Below are 21,581 nucleotides of genomic sequence, written 5' to 3' on the forward strand. Positions count from 1 at the left end.
ACGAATGCAGGAGCTGAAGTTTAAAAAAGGAATTGCGAATCGTGGATTGTATATAAGCCCACAGAGAGAGTGAGGAATCAAAGATCACTCCCAAATTGCACGCCTGATGTTTAAGGGGAATGGACACATCACCATAAGACCAAAAGGAGGGACCTTCAGGAGCCTTCAAATGTGAGAGAAACAAAATCTGTTTTATCCATTTAACTTTAGTTTTTTATTTGTTAATGACCAGTTAATTGTGGAAAAACAGCTTCTCAAGTGCAGAATCAAAAGATGGACTAATAGGGAAAAATATTGAATGTCATCAGCAAATATTTTAAAAGAAATATCAAGTTGAGACATAATGTCATAGAGGGGCCTCAAGTAAATATTAAAAAGAAGAGAAAAAGAGGAGCCCTGCGGGTCCCCTGCTGGCAATTCACAAGTACTTGAGCTAGCATCTCCAATCCTCACCTTGTAGGAGCAATTGGATAAGAAGGATGAAAACCAAGCCATCACCATTGAAGTAAAACCCAAAGACTGTTGCGACCGGTCTGCGACGGCTTCGCCCCGCCTACCTCACTCTTCTTGCAGCTCCTCCTGCTCACCTCAGACAACTGGCTGCTGCGGCATCTGTCTGCTGACCTCTCCGGCGTCCCCGGACCGGCTTTGGTGCTGCTTCCCGCCATGCTCCTCCAAGGTACCATAGCGCACATGCGCGCACGCCACCCTCATCTTTATTTCCTCGTTATTTCCCTGAGATGACGTCAAGCTGCCCGGATATTTAAGCCTACTTCTTTTGCTAGCTAATTGAGTTAGCAACACCCCGGAATAATACGGATGGGATTCGCTCTCCGTACCGAAGCTACTCTGCCACTCCAGTGCTATCTGGAACTCTTATTGGTAACGGGGTACCCGCTCCTCGGGGGCCTCTTTTGCTTCTTTCAGTTGCTATCAGGAAACCGGTACTCGCTCCTCGAGGGCCCATGTTCCCCGAGTCGCTGCCTGCATCTACAACCCTTTCTACTTGGAAGACTTCACTAACAGTTTCCATCTGTGAGTACAACTACCATCTATTCCACAGTACTGCTTCCCTGGAACCAGGTACTCGCTCCTCGAGGGCCTGCCCTCTGTTCCAGTGCCAGACCTCTCGTCTAGTGGAATCGCTGTGTGAGTCCAATACCACTGAGTCTCTCTACTCTAAAGGATCAGGTACTCGCTCCTCGAGGGCCTGCTCTCCCTATCTCGGAGCTTCTCCTATTCTACCTGGGACTCTGTATGTTTCTCACTGTGTACTCATAAATCTCAGTCTCTTTCCACTACAGCACAGCCAAGCAGAGAATTCGCTGTTCCAGCATCCTGCGGGATACTTGCCTAGCAGGGCTCAACATCTACTACTCACTACTGCCAACTCTGGTGGTTTCCAAACCTGTTTAAATAAAGATTCAAATCTGTGTTTGTGTGTCCAGAGTCTAGCCTGACACAGTGGTCCCTCACGGGACTGCACCCCCCCCCCCCCCCGTGGGCGTGGTCAGCTGCCACAGTGTCCAAGGATCCACCCAAACATCAATAACCATAACAAAGATACCACCCGACACAATAGTATAACATGCTTGACAATGTCAAAAGCTGCAGATTGGTACTTGCTACCTTCTTGTATTATTGGACCTGAGCTGAAACCCGTTGAATCAAATCAAAAGAAGAAAGAAGTAGGGTTTCTGTATTATGACCAGGATGAAAACCAAATCATGAATCATATAAAACTTTGTTCTCATCCAGAAAATCCTGGAGCTGACAAAGAAAAACCTTTTCAAAAACCTTAGATAACATGGGAATTGAAGAAATGGGCTGAAATTTTGAAGTGTCATTGCTTGCTAAATTGGGTTTCTTCAAGTAAGAATGCATGATGGCTTGTTTAAGGCACGAGGCACCCTTCTGTTCTTCTAGTAAGGGTGTGAACTGTCCTTTTAATAGGCAGGCCTAAATCTTCCCGTAGTTCTTTGATCGAAGCGGTGGAACAGAGGTTGAAATGGTAACAGCTATCTTTCAAAGAACTAACCTTGGTGCCAATCTCCAATAAGGAGGGGAGTGAAAAATTGCTCTATTGAATGTCTAGAGTGATTGACTGAAGAATAGTGTCTGCAGTAATATCCAGGGCTTCCATTAGAGATATGATTTTTCATGAAAAAATAATGAAAAATGCTCACATTCTACCATAGATGGGGGTTAACTGCCCAATGTGTGGTGGGGTCGACTAGGGAGTGCATCACCCAAAAAAGTTTCCAGGGCCGAAATATAGCACCAGTTATCCATTGAGTATAATTATCCCTCTTGGCACTGTCTAGAGCAGACATATGAAGCAAGTTTTGAGCTACAGAGTTCTAAATTATCTAAGGATTTAAACTTACGCCAAGTTCATTCTTCTCTTAAGGCAGAAGAAAACCAGGGATTAGTAAGTTGCCTCCTAGAGACATGGGTTTTCATAGCGGCTAGATTGTTTAGCTCAGTGTAGTGAGGTTTGCCACTGCTCTACCAGTTCATCTACTGAAGCGATGATTGAGATGAAAAGGTTAGGCAGCTTACAATTTTAAAGTTGAACTGAGTCTACGGGGGGGGGGGGGGGGGCGACATGTAATGCAATAACAGAGCAGAGACCACATGGCGGCTTGGCCCATGACCTTAAAAACACAGTCTAGTAAAAAAGTGGTTGGACCATGAAACTGCGGAGCCAGAGAAGACCAGGAGCTTTAATTTTGATCCAATAGTTCCGAAAAAAAAAGATTAAATTGCGGGTGTAGCCTTGGGTATGAGTGGGAATATTAATGAGTTGAGACCAACCCAAGGCCTGCTTTGAAAACAATATGTACTCGCAATGGGACAGAATCACCATGAAGTTTGAAATCTCCCAAAATAATAGAATTAGTTAGGTTTGGAAAGGCGAGTAATTAAACCTAATAATCCAAATCCAACTGGCTAGGAGGGGGAAAGGGGAAAGAGTGGTTGCTAACAGATTTCTGGAGACTGATATTCAGACACAGTCTGGAAGCAAAGTTAGCCAGCTAATTTTGGAGGTATATTCAACAGTGCAGCCTCTCTGTAGCTGGCTAACTTGAGGACAGGCTGGGGTCTTCGATGGAGAGCCCTCTTATTCACATCATGTTGCCTGTACACTATGAGACACTTTAGAGCCTCCTGTTATTGAATTATGGTTATCTAATTCTATCCAACCTTATAGTTTCTAACCTCCAACTTCCAGATGTTTCACAAGATAAGTGACTTATAAGGTTCTTTGTCATTAAAAACAACATTTTTATTTTAAATGCATTTAAAAAATGTCTTTTTCTTTTGGTTTGTACACAAACCAGTTTGTACACAAATAAACTGTGCCCATCATATGAAGAATACTAAATGCAAACATGAAGCCATGTTTGGAACTCTGTCACAAATGACATGACACTCATAATGATATCTGATTAGTGCATATTAGCTATACTAGTTCATGCAGTGTGTAACACATTTCAATTTGAACAAGTTCGAGGCAATGCTTCCGGATGCCAGATGGTAACCAGCTATCTCTTTGTGCTTTTGAAACATTACACAGAGAAAGGTGGTTCTTTTTTTTTTTTTAACCTATTCTTTTTGCTCTACAAAAGATGTCCAGAGAAAGGTAATTTGACATTAGTACTTAATGAGGGGTGAACACTTTGTGCTGATATTCCACAACATATCAAGTTGCAGCATATAAAGAACTTGGGACTTATTGGTAGTGGGGGTGGTGTTTGCCTGCTTTGAAGTGAGATATCTAAAGATTGAAATATAAATACCCAACAGGAGATAGGGAAGATGAAAGACATGATAAATAAAAAAAATTCTAGTTGTCGTAATATGTTATAACCTTTTTTCATGGATTTGTACTGTTTTCAAAGGCAGACAAAAGTACTTGTTTCTCTGGGGCTATCTTCACTAACACTCTTCCCCCTCTTGCTTATCCCCAAGGTGTGGGTTCTTTCTGTAGGGGTGAACGCAGACCTTCAATGGGGTGCTTTTCCCTTAGGTGTGTGTTATGATTATTCTGTAACAGTGTTCTGTGAGGCTGTGCTTTACTAATTCTTCAATTTAAATAGCCAATCAAGTTTTAACATGCTTTCACAGCAGGAAGTAACAATTTGAACTTATTTATTTATTTATTTATTTATTTATTTTGTATACCGACATTCGATCGAGATATCACATCGGTTTCCAGATAACTAAAGGAATAGGGTGGTAACAGCCCTATTTTACATTATAACATGGTATTAAATAGATATAAGAATATTTTACATTATAACATGGTAATAAATATAACAAGAATATTTTACATTATAACATGGTAATAAATATAACAAGTTGTAACAGAACTAACAGGAGTACATGGAACATTAGACTATAGTATATAACATATGTACATAAATGGCTTGTTGATGAGGATAAATTATGGTAAGGAGAGCAGGGAGTGTAGAGGGGGGAGGGGGGAGGGGAGAGAAAGGGATGTGTGGGAGGAAGGTAGTGATAGGGAGGGAAAGGGTGGTGGGAGATGCTTGTGTAGGGAGGGAAAGGTGTGGGGCGAGATGCTTGTGGAGGGGGCATGGAGTGGATGGTGCGATTGGGCGGGTTATGTGTAACTTTGTACTTTCTTCCTCTGTGTAGTAGTTCTTTAACTCAAAACTCTGGTATTTCAACTTGTTACTCCTGTGCTAAGCGTGTAAGTTGCCCAAAACCTGCAGGGAACTCCAAATCATGGAAAAATCCTACCTTTGGTCCAAGTGACCAAATCTTTCTTCTCCCCACCCTGTGGTCCTGTGTCCAGAGGGTGGGGATCCAGTTGTGGGTCTCCAAGATCTTTCCTTCTTCCTGAACTTTGGAAAAAAAGTGACTTCTCTAGGAGAGAGATCTGAATATAAAAAAGGAAACTGGCTCTCACAGCCCAGCTTCCTAGTGAGGAGGGATGGATCGAAACCTCCTCACAACCAAAAAGGAGAATAAACACTGAAAAATCCAAACATTCCTCTACGGTGAATGCCGTCACTGCTGCAACTCCATGGGAGGGGATGAGACTAACCCCAGCCTCTGGATTTGGGGTTTGTCCCTCAAAGGGTCCAGGGCTTCAACCCAGACAAAAAATGTCTAAATCATCAAAAGCTCAACAAAGCCCTCTTCCAAAAGTGAGGCAGACTCTCTCAGGCAGGGAGTGCACTGATAAGGAATCTTCTCTGAAAGAAAGCAGCAAGTTAAATTGTGGTCCTAACTCAGCCAGGGAGGAAAAAAACCCCAGCACCTCACTCCTTGAGAGCTCAACATAAGAGACTACACTGACTAAGCCATTAGCCACCCTCCCCCAAAGTGGACTAAGGAACTACCACTCGCTGCCAGCCTGAAGGAGAGGTGCTGCACATAAACGGCATTCCCCACTAAGCTGTTACCTATCAGGGCAAGAATATAGGGCCATCTAGTGATCAACCAGAGGCTCCCACATAAGGCTGAAAAGGGATATATATATATACACAGGAGTAAACGTAAAGAAACATTTAAAAAAAGACAATATACAGAAGCAGCCTACTAAAGGAGTTGGTAGGAGCAAAGTCAATAATGGAGTTCAAGAAAGCATGAGACATGCACCATGAAGCCACAGTGGTTGAAAAGCAAGGGTAAAGCTGAAAATCAAGACATTTTGGTGGTATGGCAGTAGGAAGGGAAACTGGGCAGACTGGATAGGTCTTGCGGTCTTTATTGTTCCTCATATTCTTTGTTTCTGCACTGTATTTTATTGAAAAAAAAAGTCTTTCAGCCAGTCAACTTTAAAGGTTTTTGTCTCAAGTTTTTATTGCAATTATCATCAAGTTACACTAGCCCTTCCGTTGCTCACAATCAGTGGGAACTACCACCTTTGGTAATTCATTAAGATTGTTCAGGATGTTAAACAGTTCTAGCTTTGAGGCAATCAATCAGTTCAAGCAGAGAAGACCTACCTGACTATATTGGGATGGGACAGTTTCTGCAGAAGTCTGATCTCCCGCACAATCACCTCCTGGTCTACGTCATTCTTGTAGATTTTCACCACCATCACTTTGGAGGCTGAACTTGGAGTCACCTGGGAAGGGAGGAGCTTACACTGTGATATTTTCCCACAGAAGGCTTTAGCATAAAGAAGCTGTTCCTGAAAAAAATACTCGATATTCTCACTGTCAATGAAGGATATAAAACTCAGGGTTAACAAAAGGAAAAGCACCATTTACAAAACAGCGCCCTTGCTCTCCAAGTAATGTTGTCTCTTCCCAAATTTGTAACTTTGAAAGGTATGTAGGTTCCTACTAAGAGGAATGTCTTATTTTAAAAGGAGTTTGTAGATATTAAGAGGTATAAGGAACCTATGCTCTATATTTTTCATTTTTACCTCAGTAAAAGCTGGAGTTGGAAACTGTATCAGCTTCCAGTATGATCATCAGTGCTGTGTGCAATTGACTTTAATGCTGGAGTAAAATCTTAAACAATGCACAGAACCTAAGAGAGAAATCTTTCCCCATCTTGGAAGAGGAATGCAAGAGTTTGACTAGTGAGCAGTTAGTGGGTCATTGCTCTGTCCTCGCTCCGCCTTGCCCCTGTGTTACAAGACAGGAAATGGAATAAAGAATAAACTGCACAGATTCTCTAGATTGTTATAGTTGTGGTGCATTTTTCTGGAATATGTTAGTTGAATCCAATTGGTAAAATGACAGTTTCTCTAGAGGTCTCAGAGAGAGGGACTGTGTGGCACCACTACGAGTTAGCCACTATAATTCCCTAAGTCTTTATAGATGTTAACCAGCTAGAAGCAATACAAAATTTCAGCTCCTCCTCTAGAGGCAGCTTGAGTGGGTGGACCTTGCCTATAACTAGGAAATGAGAGAAGAGTAAGTGTGGTGTTGTGCTTTAGCTCTTACAGAGGAAAGAGCTCTTCTGTTGCCTTTGTGAGGCCTATATCCCCCTCATTAGGTGATTTTGGTTAAAGGAAATCCCTGCTATGCACTCCCTGCCAGTGAGAGTACAGAGAAATTGTTTCATATTTTATTTTTATCTACTCGTAAAAGTGAGAATTTTTGGACTGGAGGTGAGATCCTGGCGTTTCCTAGACATGGCCTTCCCCCAGATCCAGAGACCTGTAGTTTTCCATTCTGAGGGGGGGAAAAAAGGGGCTACGGTAACACTGCCCACTCCAGAGGAGATTTTGATGCTGTTAGAGATTTTTGCCAGGATTGGTTTCAGATGCTGCTAGAGATTTTTTTCCACCCCCTCCTTAGTTGGGGCTGGGGCTGTATCAGCTCAGTCCTGAGATCTATACCACTGAGAGGTTGCAGACATAAAAAATAAAAAGGAACAAGGTACAGATTTGAAGACCCTCCACAGGATCTTCTCCCTGGGAAACAGGCACAGGCTGGGTAACTCAGTCTTCTGGAACTCAGTTAGGACTGTTTCAGCTTCTAAGGGGATTTCCCTCACAGTATAGGTTCTCCCCAGAGTCTGGGACACAAACTCTCAGTTTAGGAGCGTTAGGGACCACCCAGGAACCTGAGTCACTAGCACTTACACAGAGAAATGGACACTCATCTGTACATTTCTGTATTTCACATGGACATTGATTACCTTTGAAGAAATAAGTAAACTTTTTTATTTGAACACCTATACCTGTGTCCTGTTTCATCTGTCCCAGCCAAGCACCATTTCAGCCAACAAGCTACACGCTGACAAAGGAAAACACTTCACTGCCTGGGCCAGAAACACTAAATTTCCTCTGCCACAGAAAGGACTCATTCTTGGGGTCACAAGGAGGAGGGAACAAGTGGCAAAGTAAGATAGCTCCACTTTATAAATTTTGAGTGCCTGGAAGGAAAATACCCCTGACGAAGTGGACTCGTCCTCGAAAGCTCATGGCTCAATAAATTGATTAGTTTATAAAGTGCTACCCACCTAGAGTCATTTAAGCCCTTGCAGTGCAAAAGTTAATCAATATAACCACAGGTCACAGCATAACAGTGTTAAAATATATATATAAGGTATACACTGTGCATACAGAATAATCACAGAAGAGAAAAAAAAAAAAAAGGTATTTTTTTCTTTTCCTGTACAAGCAAAAGATCCTCCTGAAAACTGTGAGTCAGGTCTAATCCAGCATCTTTCTTGACCACTTTTTAAAGCCCACAGACTTGGTTTAAGAATCAGAACCCAACAGCACTTGGTTTTTATTTTATTTGCCTCTAGCAAAGGTTGTGAGCTCAAGCCCCCAGGTGTGCCATACAAGGTTACATTTACATATATAAATGACCCATGCTGTATTTACACAATGTTAGGTTCCATATTAGGAGCTCCCACCCAGGAAAAAGATCTAGGCAGCAGGTAGAAAACAGAAGGTTAGGAATTATTAGGAAGGGAATGGTTAATAAAACGGAAAATGTCATAATGTCTCTGTATCGTTCCAAGCCGAGAGCTCACCTTGAATATTGTGTACAGTTCTAGTTGCTGCATCTCAAAAAAAAGATATAATTGCACTGGAGAAGGTACGAGAAGGGTGACCAAAATGATAGAGAGGATGGAACAGCTCCTCTATGAGGAAAAGTTAAAGAGATTAGGGCTGTTCAGCCTGGAGAAGAGACGGCTGAGGGGGGGATATGTTAGAGGTCTATAAAATCATGAGAGGTCTAGAACATGTAGATATGAATCATTTATTTACTAAGGACACTCCATGAAGTTAGCATGTAGCACATTTAAAATTAATCATGGAAATTTCTTTTTCACTCAATGCACAATTAAGCTCTAGAATTTGTTGCCAGAGAATATGGCTAGTACAGTTAGTGTACTGGGGTTAAAAAGGTTTGGATAAATTCCTGGAAGAGAGTGACCTGTGCGCGCGTTACAGTAAAACAAAATATTTAAATTAGGGCCCGTGGTAAAAAGAGGCGCTAGGGACACTAGCACATCCCTAGCACCTCTTTTTGGATAGGAGCAGCGGCTGTCAGCGGATTTGACAGCTGACGCTCAATTTTGCCGGCGTCAGTTCTCGAGCCCGCTGACAGCCACGGGTTCGGAAACCGGACGCCAGCAAAATTGAGCGTTCGGTTTTCAACCCGCAAGCCGTGCGCTGATTTTAAATTTTTTAACTTTTTTTTTTTTTTAAACTTTTGGGACCTCCGTCTTAATATCGCCATGATATTAAGCTGGAGGGTGCACAGAAAAGCAGTGTTTACTGCTTTTCTGTGCACTTCCCCGGCGCCTTTGGTTAGGTGCTAATTTCTTAAAGTAAAATGTGTGGCTTGGCTGCACATTTTACTTACTGTATCGTGTGGGAATAACTAATAGCGCCTGCAACATGCATTTGCATGTTGCAGGCGCTATTAGTCTCGGAGGGGGGGGGTTTGGATGCGCGTTTTCAACGCGCTATTACCCCTTATTAACAGGCCGATACAGTACAGTGCACTCCGGTGGAGCGCACTGTTAACCCGCATTTGGACGCGTGTTTGACGCACTAGCTTTATCTCTTATTCAGTAAGGGGTAATAGCGCGTCAAACGCTTGCCCAACCCCCTCCCCCCCCCGAGACTAATAGCGCCCGCAACATGCAAATGCATGTTGATGGCCCTATTAGTCATTCCCGCGCGATACAGTAAGTAAAATGTGCAGCCAAGCCGCACATTTTACTTTAAGAAATTAGCGCCTACCCAAAGGTAGGCGTTAATTTCTGCCGGCGCCTGGGAAGTGCACCTTCCGACTTAATATCATGGTGGTATTAAGTCGGAGGTCCGAACCCGTAGCTGTTGGCGGGCTCGAGAACCGACGCCGGCAAAATTGAGCGTCGGCTGTCAAACCCGCTGACAGCCGCCGCTCCTGTCCAAAAAGAGGCGCTAGGGACTCTAGCGCGTCCCTAGCGCCTCTTTTTACCGCGGGCCCTAATTTAAATATTTTGTTTTACTTTATCGCGCGCACAGGACACTGGCCTATGCGTGCGCCGGGACTCCCGTGAACTTTACTGTATCAGCCTGTGAATAAGGAGTAAAGCTAGCGCGTCGAAAACACACGTCCAGTTGCGGGTTAACAGTGCGCTCCACCGGAGTGCACTATACTGTGTCGGCCTGTTAGAGAATAGCCACTGCTATTACTGGCATCAGTAGCATGGGATCCACTTAGTGTTTAGGTACTTTCCAGGTAGTTGTAGCCTGGAGTGGCCACTGTTGGAAACAGGATGCTGGGCTTGATGGACCCTTGGTCTGACCCCTTTTTTGACTGGAAGTTTTCTCTTGCTCTTTTCAGTGTACATCTCATTTAGAATTAGCCTACCACTTATCTTTAGTGCTACTCAACATATAAAAACATTTAAGAGACAATCCCTGCTAAGTAAAGTTTACAATCTAATCAAGAGACTCCATATAAAAATGTGGTATCTTCAGGGCATGGGTTTACTCTCTTAAGATCTAGTACCAGTCGAAAAGTGTTTCTTTCTTTGGACTATGAAATAGATTGAGTAGACTCCTTTTCCTCTTTCTTCCAATAGGACCAGTACTAATACCTGCAACTGTAGTAGTTTGTTTATTGTTTCCTGCACTGCTTCTTTTTGTTTGCACTGCACGATGTTTGTAGAAAAGTCTCCTTTACTGGGAATTTCAGTTCTGGGGAATATACCCTGTTTATAGTATTGAGCACCATTGGTCTCCTATAATTTGGGCCCACTCCTGGTGAAACCCCTGTAATCTCCCCCTCTACTAGTGGGAGCACTGAGTGGGCCCACGTACTATCTTTGGGCACCTTTGCTAGATTGTGGGGTCCTACTGCTGACCTCTCTTAAGATACACCTGTTCCTATGAAGAGCTGGACTCGCCCTAATAGTCTGATTCCTTATACTCTGTGTTCTGGTCAATTTGTACAGATAATTGTCCCTAGACAAAGTATCTCCCCAGGCAGATCTTTTGCCTTCTGCTAGCCTTTACGGCTTAGATTCCCCCAAGTCCTTCACCAACCTAATTCCTCACCTAACAGCAATCTTCCCTTGAGAGGAAGTTACTTAACCTGGACTTGGAGGCTGAGTCTGCTGCCCAGTTTCTCAGCCACAGGTGATGTCTGGCCATGACTCTGTTTATGCCTGTTTGTTTTTGTCCTCACCTACTCTTCCAGAAGGGTATTCCAGGCATCCACCACTGCCTCCATGAAGAAATATTTCCTGACGGTTCTCAGTCGTCCCCCTTGGAGCTTCATTTCGTGACTCCTAGTTTTACAGGTTCCTTTCCAACAGAAAAGATTTGAAGTTTGTGCATGATTAAAACCTTTCACGATTCTGAAGGTTAATATATCTCCCCTGCACCTCTTCTCCTCCAGGGTATACATATTTAGCTCCTTCATTCTCTCCTCATAAGTCTTCTGGTACAGACCCCACACCATTTTGGTCGCCCTTCTCTGGACCGCCTCCCTCCTTTCTGAGATACGGTCTCCAGAACTAAACACAGTACTCCAGGTGAGGCCTCACCAAGGACCTGTACTCAAATTCATGCCCTGCTTCTTTTCTCACCTAGATTTGTTTCCCTCCCTTCCTCACCATCTCATGCTTCAGTTCCTTCTACCCTTGGGTTTAATCTTCTTGTGCGCTTCTTTCTCCATTAGAAGTGCCATGCCAATGGTCCATCGAACCCAGCATCCTGTCTCTGACAGTGGCCAGTCTGCATCACTTGAAATCCCTGGCAGCAGATCTAAAATGGGGCGATCTATTACCTGTTGCAATCCTTAAGTCTAGCTGGCTAATAATTGTTTATGGACTTATCCTCCAGAAACTTGTCCAAATCTTTTTTTAAACTAAGCTATTCTATTAGGCTTGATTAAAATTCTCTGGCAACACATTCCTTAGTTTAATGGTGCATTTACTGAAAAAATACTTTCGTAGATTTGTTTTAAGTTTGTTACAAGTTAGTTTCATTGAGTGTACCCTCGTCATCTATGAAAGAATAAATAATTCCCTATTTATTTGTTCGACACCACTCATAATTTTATACACTTTATCATATGCCTGACTTTCCCCTCTCCTTTCACTCCCTGGGCTGCTTTGTCATTATTCTCCCCTCTTCTCTGCTTAGGGTTGACATCTGGCTCCAGATTTTCAGAACAGGGATGATCCAGTCCTGGTTTTACCTTATTACATGCAGAGACTTACAGTTCTGATTTCCCTATTGCAGCCTCTAAGAAAAGCAAGACTACAAGTTCCTGCATGCAGCAGGGTAAAAGCAGGACTAGAGCAGCCTGTCTTGAAAATATGGAGCTAGTTGGCAACCCTAGTCTCTTCCATCCCCTCTGCCTGTCCTCCTCCTTTCCTGCCCTATGCCTCCTGGTCATCTCCTTTCCCTGTCTCTCTCCTTCCTTCCATCTTTTTCCCTTCTGCTCCTCTATCCCTTTTGCCCCTCTGTATTTCTCCCCTTCCTCCCATGTGCTTGTCCTTCTCTCCTCCTGCTCTCAGTGCCCTTCACTTCTCCCCTAAGTTAAAAAAAAATAAAGATGCAGCAGCTCCGCAGAGCCAGCAAAGGAAAATATCAAGGAAAGTTCACATCCTAACAGAGCGCGCTCAGTCTTTCCCCTTTCTAAGGTAGATAAAATGACCCTTGAGCGGAACAGACAAATACCCGTGACCTGCTGCATCATTTTAGAGTGAAGGAAACCATCTGCTCATAAGGTTCAGTGTTTTTCCAGGTGCCCAAGATACCCACAGTCAGCATTAGTTTTTTTGATGCAGCTGTCAATCCATGGATATGGTTATCAGTTAATAATATGCCAATGCTTACATACTTCCATTAGATCCAACAGTGCACCAGTCCCACATCCCTCGTAAGTGGATTTTAAAATAAATTTACTTCTGTTTTTTTTTTAACCTGTGCCATCTGCTTCTTCCACATCCATCTGTGTTGAAGAGTCCTTTACATTCTGTCTGTGCTGTACTGTACAGCCCTTTGAAGACTTTATACAGTGTAATCATATCCTACCTCAAGCTCTTTTTCTCCATACTGAATATCCTACATCTTCCTAGAGTCTTTTGATATTGTCACATGATTTATTAGGGAGAGTGACTGGCAGAGTGCATGAAATAATGAACTGGGAACCAGGAGACCAGAGCTCAGATCCCAAAGATTGATTTATTTAAAATCTGATGCTCCTTGTGACCTTAGGTAAGCCACTTTATCATCTGTTGTCCCCACATAAGGTTATAAGTTCGTTTGGGCAGGAACTTATCTTACCTGTATGCCCTTTTTTTTTTTTTTTTTTTTTTTTTTAGAACAGAGCTGTATAAATATCAAAAAAATGAATTTAAATATTACCTCTTACTCTGTGATTTTCTTTGAATGCTTTCAATTTAATGCTTGCCTTTCCAATATAGAAGAGCTCAAAGCTGAACCCCACCTTGCACATGAGACATTATTCAGTGCTAAACTCATCTCCTTTTCCCTACTGCTAATCTCACTTATCAGGCATCTTAGAAAGACATGGCTTAATAGAACAAAGTCAACATGGCTTTACCCAAGGCAAGTCTTGCCTCACAAATCTGCTTCACTTTTTTGAAGGAGTCAATAAACATGTGGATAAAGGTGAACCGGTAGATGTAGTGTACTTGGATTTTCAGAAGGCGTTTGACAAAGTTCCTCATGAGAGGCTTCTAGGAAAAGTAAAAAGTCATGGGATAGGTGGCGATCTTCTTTCGTGGATTACAAACTGGCTAAAAGACAGGAAACAAAGAGAAGGATTAAATGGACAATTTTCTCAGTGGAAGGGAGTGGGCAGTGGAGTGCCTCAGGGATCTGTATTGGGACCCTTACTTTTCAATATATTTATAAATGATCTGGAAAGAAATACGACGAGTGAGATAATCAAATTTGCAGATGAAACAAAATTGTTCCGAGTAGTTAAATCACAAGCAGATTGTGATAAATTGCAGGAAGACCTTGTGAGACTGGAAAATTGGGCATCAAAATGGCAAATGAAATGTAATGTGGATAAGTGCAAGGTGATGCATACAGGGAAAAATAACCCATGCTATAATTACACAATGTTAGGTTTCATATTAGGTGCTACAACCCAAGAAAGAGATCTAGGCGTCATAGTGGAAAACACATTGAAATCATCAGTTCAGTGTGCTGCGGCAGTCAAAAAAGCAAACAGAATGTTGGGAATTATTAGGAAGGGAGTGGTGAATAAAACAGAAAATGTCATAATGCCTCTGTATCGCTCCATGGTGAGACCGCACCTTGAATACTGTGTACAATTCTGGTCGCCGCATCTCAAAAAAGATATAATTGTGATGGAGAAGGTACAGAGAAGGGCTACCAAAATGATAAGGGGCATGGAACAGCTCCCCTATGAAGAAAGACTAAAGAGGTTAGGACTTTTCAGCTTGGAGAAGAGACAGCTGAGGGGAGATATGAAAGAGGTATTTAAAATCATAAGAGGTCTAGAACGGGTAGATGTGAATTGGTTATTTACTCTTTCGGATAATAGAAAGACTAGGGGGCACTCCATGAAATTAGCGTGTGGCACATTTAAAACTAATCGGAGAAAGTTCTTTTTCACTCAACGCACAATTAAATTCTGGAATTTGTTGCCAGAGGATGTGGTTAGTTCAGTTAGTATAGCTGTGTTTAAAAAAGGATTGGATAAGTTCTTGGAGGAGAAGTCCATTACCTGCTATTAATTGAGTTGACTTAGAAAATAGCCACTGCTATTACTAGCAACAGTAACATGGAATAGACTTAGTTTTTGGATACTTGCCAGGTTCTTATGGCCTGGATTGGCCACTGTTGGAAACAGGATGCTGGGCTTGATGGACCCTTGGTCTGACTCAGTATGGCATGTTCTTATGTTCTTAACCAATGATGTCTTCTGAACTCTATAATCATTTTCAGGTTTCAGTTTAGATAACCAAGTATTTGGACTCCCATATTCCTGAAGCTACCTGTACTAATTAATGAATTGCTGCTTTAAATTTGTTCCCTAAGTACATGGATTTCACTTGTCTACCCTGAATCACATTTGCCACTTCATAACTCATTCTCCATATTTATCCTTCTGAAGCTTTTCAATATCTGCCACATTATTTGCTATACCAAAGGCCCCATCTTACCTGTGGTTCTGCATCAACCGTAGAATCTGGTTTTCTCCTGCAGAATTTGCTGTTCCCTGTGGAATTGTGAGAAACTAGGGGCCCTACAGCTTCCCTTTTTTTTTTTTGCTTTTTGCTAGTGCTGCTGATCCCCCCACCTCCAACAAATACTATCTCCTTCCAGGCCACTGTACTCTCTCTCTCCTTCATCCCCAACTATCACTGGGGCCTCTGAACTCTCTCTCCCTTTCCCTGCTTGCCTCCTTTCCTCCCAATCACTTCCGATCTCTCATGCACCATTAACAATGACTATTTCCAATGTCAAGAGTGAGAATAATGTTGCTATCAGTACCACGGTGGTTGCCAGCTCTGCTGGAGGAAGTGTGTAAGCTATAGAACAGTGTTTCCCAACCACGCTGGTGTGCCTTCAGACCCGATTAGGTCATGCCATGGATACGTCACCACTGCCTGATACTCATTCTGAGTGCTGGGGCAGCAGCAGTGGACATCTAGCTTTCACGTGTGGCAGTCAAGGTAATAACTGAGCCAGCTGCCTGCACAACATGGCCTTCTTCCATCCCTTGCATTTATTTATAGAGGGAGCTAGTCTGCCGTGATGGGGTCAGGTGTGTTTTTGTCCCATCTTCTCCTTTTGTTTTGGAATTTGGAAGAGAGACTGGTGAAACTTCTTTCAATACGTCCCTAACTCTTCTTTTCATGATACAAGTCCTCCTCAAGTCTGCACTGCTTGCCCGCTGAGGTTTGCATGCCACACAATATTTTTGTTAATGTAGATGTGCCTTGGGCTCGAACCATTTGGGAAACACTGTTCTAGAAGAATATAGCTTAAGAAGAAGGGGAAGGAGCAGCAGGGAGGTGACTCTACAGGGGAAGGAGGGATTGAGATGAGAAGGGGACAGATTGAGGGATAATAGAGAAGAAAAGAGTAAAAGACTGGAGGGGAGGAAAAAGGAACGAGATATGTCCTGGATATTAAGATTAAAAACCCCATCGCCAGAGGCTTTTAAGTGTCAGTTTCAGCAGTGAGAGGGGATGGGGACCCTTTCAGTTCTAGAGCAGAATAGACAGGATGGGAGCAGTGCCACTGCCTGAGAATTACCAAAGGCCTTTCAGTTTCCAGGGTTGGCCAGAGTGGCACTCTTTATACAAATGTCTGACAGAAAGCAGAGGGTCTGCTGACTTTGAAGTGTGCCTGCATGTAGTGAACTACTACTGATTTAATAATGATGCTATGAAGAGTTGAAAATTAGCTGCTATTGTCCAGGTCATTGTCTTACATCAGTGCTTTTGCTGTCAGGGTTAGCCTCGTGTTACTCTTTGTATGCACTTTTCCCCCCATCATGTTATTGTTTATAAGGACAAAGCAGATTAAACATAATACCCTGCAGACACAAGAGCAGTATTCAACAGATTAAATGCACCACAAAAAGGTGTTGCGATGTCCTTTATGCACAAGGTTACTACTATACCACTACTGAGCAAACAGCCTGCGAAATCTAGTATGAAACCTGGGAAAATTAAATAGCAAGAATTCTTGGCATTGGTACAGGAAAGGTTTAACAAAAGAAAAACCCAGAAGGCCCCCAATAAGAATGCAAACAGCAGATAAGGGGAAAGGAGAAGCCTACAATTTTCAAGACTTTAAAAACTATGAACGGACCAGCCCTGTGGCTCAGGCCACAATGATGCACACTGCCGTGTGGGACATCTGGGTCTAGTTCCTGCCTGTCAAGGTCATTTGGGCTTGGTGTGATGGGGAGTTAGTGCGCTCAGGCTCGAGTAAGGGATGGAAAACAACTGCCATCACTATGGTAGCCCCTGCTGACCAGCAAGCAATGCAGAGGGTGTGCCTTAAAATTAGCTATGTTTTATTTTAATGTATCACTATTAAAGTATTGCTTTTGATTATTTATGTTTTGCATTATTGATGCTGTATTTATATTATTGGTTTCTAGTGCACATTCTGAATTGTATTTATATATAGGGGTTTTTAAAGCTGTGCAGCAGCTGTGTATGTGTTTGGAGTGGGGAGATCAACTGGAAGAACTTTTTTAAAAACACAAACTTATAAGTATTCCTCAATGGATAGTCATGTTTAAAAGGGTGACCTTGAATTGCCTGTGAGACTTCTCTTTTGTTAATACTTCTCTGCGTATTCATGAACTCAAAAGCTCAGGTTATGTGTCAGATCATCAGTAAGAAAGCCACTGCCTGATAAAGGCAAGCCATTCTCTTCCATCTCCTCCCAGACTTATCCAGGGCATGGTGATAGTTGTGACCTAAAGCTCAGTCCACTCTGCACTGGGGTGGCCTGGCACTAAACAACTTCAAAGCAATCATACATAAAACACTGTTAACTTCCTGCCCCAGGATGTGCAGGAAGTCACATTTATCAGCAAAAAAGAAACATTAAAGTACCCCCTGATTAGCTTAGCACAAACATTTTCCACCACATTATTGAAATGCAGATTTTAGTCCAATAATACACATTATCAAATATGGACTTATCTTATTCTCTGCTCATAAGCTTCACCACTCTCTGCCCTTATGATGAGAAAGAGGAGAGCAAATCTGAGGTCTCATGGGCGTTCTATTAAGGCATGCGATATGCCTTCCTTTGGCTCTGGAAAGCTTAGATATGGTAGACCAAGGATCCCATTTAGAAACCAACAGGAATGTTCACTGTTGGGCCGATACAGTACAGTGCGCTCCAACGGAGCGCACTGTTAACCCGCCATTGGATGCGCGTTTTTGACGTGCTAGCGTTACCCCTTATTCAGTAAGGGGCCGAAAACGCGCGTCCAATCCCCCGAACCTAATAGCGGCCGCAACATGCAAATGCATCTTGATGGCCCTATTAGGTATTCCCACGCGATTCAGAAAACAAAATGTACAGCCAAGCCGCACATTTTGCTTTCAGAAATTAACGCCTACCCAAAAGGTAGGCGCTAATTTCTTCGGGCACCGGGAAAGTGCACAGAAAAACAGTAAAAACTGCTTTTCTGTGCACTCTCCGACTTAATATCATGGTGATATTAAGTCGGAGGTCCCGAAGGGTAAAAAAAAAGTAAAAGAAAAAGAGAAAAAACAGGTTTGAAGTCGGCCCGCGGCTGTCTGGTCGAAAACCGGACGTTCAATTTTGCCGGCGTCCGGTTTCTGAGCCCGTGGCTGACAGCGGGCTCGAGAACAGACACAGGCAAAATTGAGCGTCGGCTGTCAAACCCGCTGACAGCCGCCGCTCTGATCCAAAAAGAGGCGCTAGGGACGCGCTAGTGTCCCTAGCGCCTCCTTTTGCCTGTTTTTACCGCCGGGCCTCATTTAAATGCAGAATCGTGCGCACAGGAGAGTGGCCTGTGTGCACGCCGGGAGAGCGGGCATTCGCCCGCTTTCCCGCGTTTTAACTGTATCGGCCCGTTTGTCTCTCCTGGAAGTGTGACTGATAAGGCACGATTCTCTCCTGTGAGTTTCTGCTTTTTAATGTCCACCCTCAGAGACCAATGTAATAAGGTATACTTGATAGAAGATTATTTTATGCACAATTGTGTGTACATTTTTTATGCGCAACTTTACTCCTGGTGCAGCAATGAGTAACATTTTCATGAGCAGAAGGATTATCAGGAAATGTTTGTCTTCTTGCCAATGATACCAAAATCTGCAATAGGGTGGACAGGCAGGAAAGTGAGAAAAACATGAGAAGGGATCTAGCAAAGCTTGAGGAATGGTCTAGGGACTGGCAACTAAGATTTAATGCTAAAGCATGTAGAACAATGCATTTAGGATGCAAAACCCCAAGGGAAAGGTACAGTATTGGAGGTGAAATTCTTCTATTTATTTATTTTATTTTATTTATTTTTCTATACTGACATTCGATTTGACATATCACATCGGTTTACATATAACAAGATGTCTAAGGCGAACCTTATAATGACATGGTACATTATAACAGCATAACTGAGTAACTGGCTACATACAAATAACTGTTTTACAAGATAGTATTACCTTAACATGCTTGATAGCATCAATTAATACAGAATATATTAAGAGTTTATATTAACTATGTACAGTGGCAGGGTAGGAAACAGGAGGGGCGGGGGGGGGGGGGGGGGGCTGAGGTGGAATTATTTGGCTAGTGTGAAAGCTTTCCGGAAGAGCCAGGTTTTGAGGTTCTTTCGGAAGGTAGGTGTAGATGGGCCAGTTCTGAGAGTGGTTGGAAGGTTGTTCCATAGGTGAGGACTCGCTACGGATGCAGCACGTTCTCTAGTGGAGACTCTATGAACTTCCTTGGCGGGGGGAATGGGGAGCAGGCCTGTGTTGGTTGAGCGGAGATTTCTAGTGGGGTTAGAGGGGGTTAGAGGACCTTGTAACCAGCTGGCTTTGTCATGTGGATTGCTTTGTATATAAGCATGAGTGTTTTGTATTGAGATCTGAACGGGACTTTTCTAAGCACAAAAGAAGAGTGATGATCTGAATGTCACCAAACAGGTGGATAAAACATTGGCAAAAGTCAGATAGATGCTTGGCTGAATAGGGAAAGGAATAGTCAGCAGAAACAGGGAGGTAATATTACCCCTGTATAGGGCCCTGGTGAGACCTCATTTGGAATAGTGCACAATTCTAGAGACCACACCTTCGAAAGGATATAAACAGGATGGAGTCTGTCCAGAGGATGGCTACTAAAATGATCAGTGGTCTTTGTTCTAAAGTATATAGGGATAAACTTAAAAATCTAAAATGTACATCCTGGGGGAAAGGCGAAAATAGGGGAGCTATGATAGAGACATTTAAATATCTCAAAGGTTTCTATGCGCAGGAGGCGAGCCTCTTTCAACAGAAAAGGAGGCTCTAGAACAAGGAGTCATAGGATACTAAGGATGACAGTGAAAGGGGGTAGACTGAGGAATAATCTTAGGAAATATTTCTTTACAGAGAGTATAGTGGATGCATTGAATAGCCTCCCAGTGGAGGTGGTGGAGACAAAAACAGTATCTGAATTCAAGAAAGCATGGGATAAATATAGAGGATTTCTAAGGAAGTGATGGATATTATAAAGCTAAATTAATTAGGTGGATAGACAGACTAGCAGGCAGAGCGTACTACTTAACACTTTGGCCATGCATCCAAAACCCCTTATGTAATAAGGGGATTAGCGATCCAAAACACACATCCTAACCAGATGTAGCTAATAGTTCTCATCACATTTAAATTCATGTTGATAAGGCTATTACCCACATATGCAAAAAAAAAAAAAATGTGTGCCCTATGCGCACATTTTTACTCTCGAAAATTGATGCCTTCCCCAGAGCAGGCGTTTAATTCTTGAGGAGTCCCTAAAGTTAAAAGGGAAGCAGAAAATAATGCTTTTCTGTTCATTTTTTTTTTGGTTCCTCTGACTTAATATCATGGTGATATTAAGTCGGAGGAACAGAAAAAAAAAGGAATAAGGAAAAAAAATAAAACAAAATCACGATTAGTCAGGTTAGGAAAACGGCTGCTCAATTATCGAGTGTCCATTTTCCTAACCCGTGGCTGTGCACAGGTTAGGAAAGTGGCCGCTCGTAAAACTGAGCATCCATTTTCCTAACCCGCACTGACAGCCACCTCTTCTGGGTGCCCGCTGCCAAGCATACGCTGGGGTGCAGAATTTCCCCTAGAGACTTTTTACCGGGGCAGCCTATTTAAATATTATATCAAGTGCTCCGGAGAGGTGGATCGGCGTGCGTTAGGAGAGCGGATGCTCAATTATGAGCACCTGTTTTCCACATGCCGACATTGCATCGGGCTGGAAATGGGACATACAGTCTTTTTCTGCCGTTATGTTTCTCTGTTTCTTGTGATTCCCACTTTTTTTGTACACCTAGGGTCTTAGCAGATTCTTCCTCCCTGCCAGTGGAACTCCAGCATCACAGTGGTCAACAGATGGTTTGTGCATGGCAGGAAGCGTTAGAGGTCCAGGACCATAAACTTGGCCCTGGGACAGCAACTGGGGCGGATTGCAGGAAAACAGCCCAAGGGATTTTTTTCAAAACCGGCCCACAAGTTATCTGGCTGGCTCCCTTGTGCATTTTCCCTGCAGCATGTGTTTCAATAGTTCCCAAAAGCACGCCAAACTGACCCTTCATAGGTATATCATATGACCTGGAACCTGGTAGAACTGAGCCAAAAAACCTCCAATATAAATGTCACATTTTTCCTAAATAACTAAGCAGTAGAACACACCTTAGACCAGAGGTGAGCAAACAGAGCTGCTTGCTCTTTTCCATCTATGCAATCAGTTGCCATTTGCCTGTAAGTCTGATTACATCTCTCATAATTATATCTTGGATTCCTGGTCTGATATTAAAGTCTCTTGCCAACTAATCAGCTCTTGAACCAGTTGCCAAGTAATGTGACAACCACACTGCCAGCCAGAGTCAGACACACACAATCTCTCAGACACAAAGACGCTCACACACACA

The 21,581-nt window shown here is 42.9% G+C and overlaps 1 protein-coding gene across 13 annotated transcripts in view; it reads right to left on the reverse strand.

Annotated features, from left to right (window-relative positions):
* LOC115097412 (dual specificity testis-specific protein kinase 1-like) overlaps positions 1 to 21,581 on the reverse strand; it is a 175,179-nt gene that overhangs the window by 49,525 nt on the left and 104,073 nt on the right. For all 13 annotated transcript variants that reach the window (XM_029613205.1, XM_029613207.1, XM_029613206.1 and 10 more), the window contains one exon: positions 5,985 to 6,106. In XM_029613205.1, coding sequence (XP_029469065.1) covers positions 5,985 to 6,106 — 122 coding nt within the window. The remainder of the gene's footprint in view (positions 1 to 5,984; positions 6,107 to 21,581) is intronic.

This window comes from Rhinatrema bivittatum, chromosome 8 (assembly GCF_901001135.1).
Source record: "Rhinatrema bivittatum chromosome 8, aRhiBiv1.1, whole genome shotgun sequence".
NCBI lineage: Eukaryota > Metazoa > Chordata > Amphibia > Gymnophiona > Rhinatrematidae > Rhinatrema > Rhinatrema bivittatum.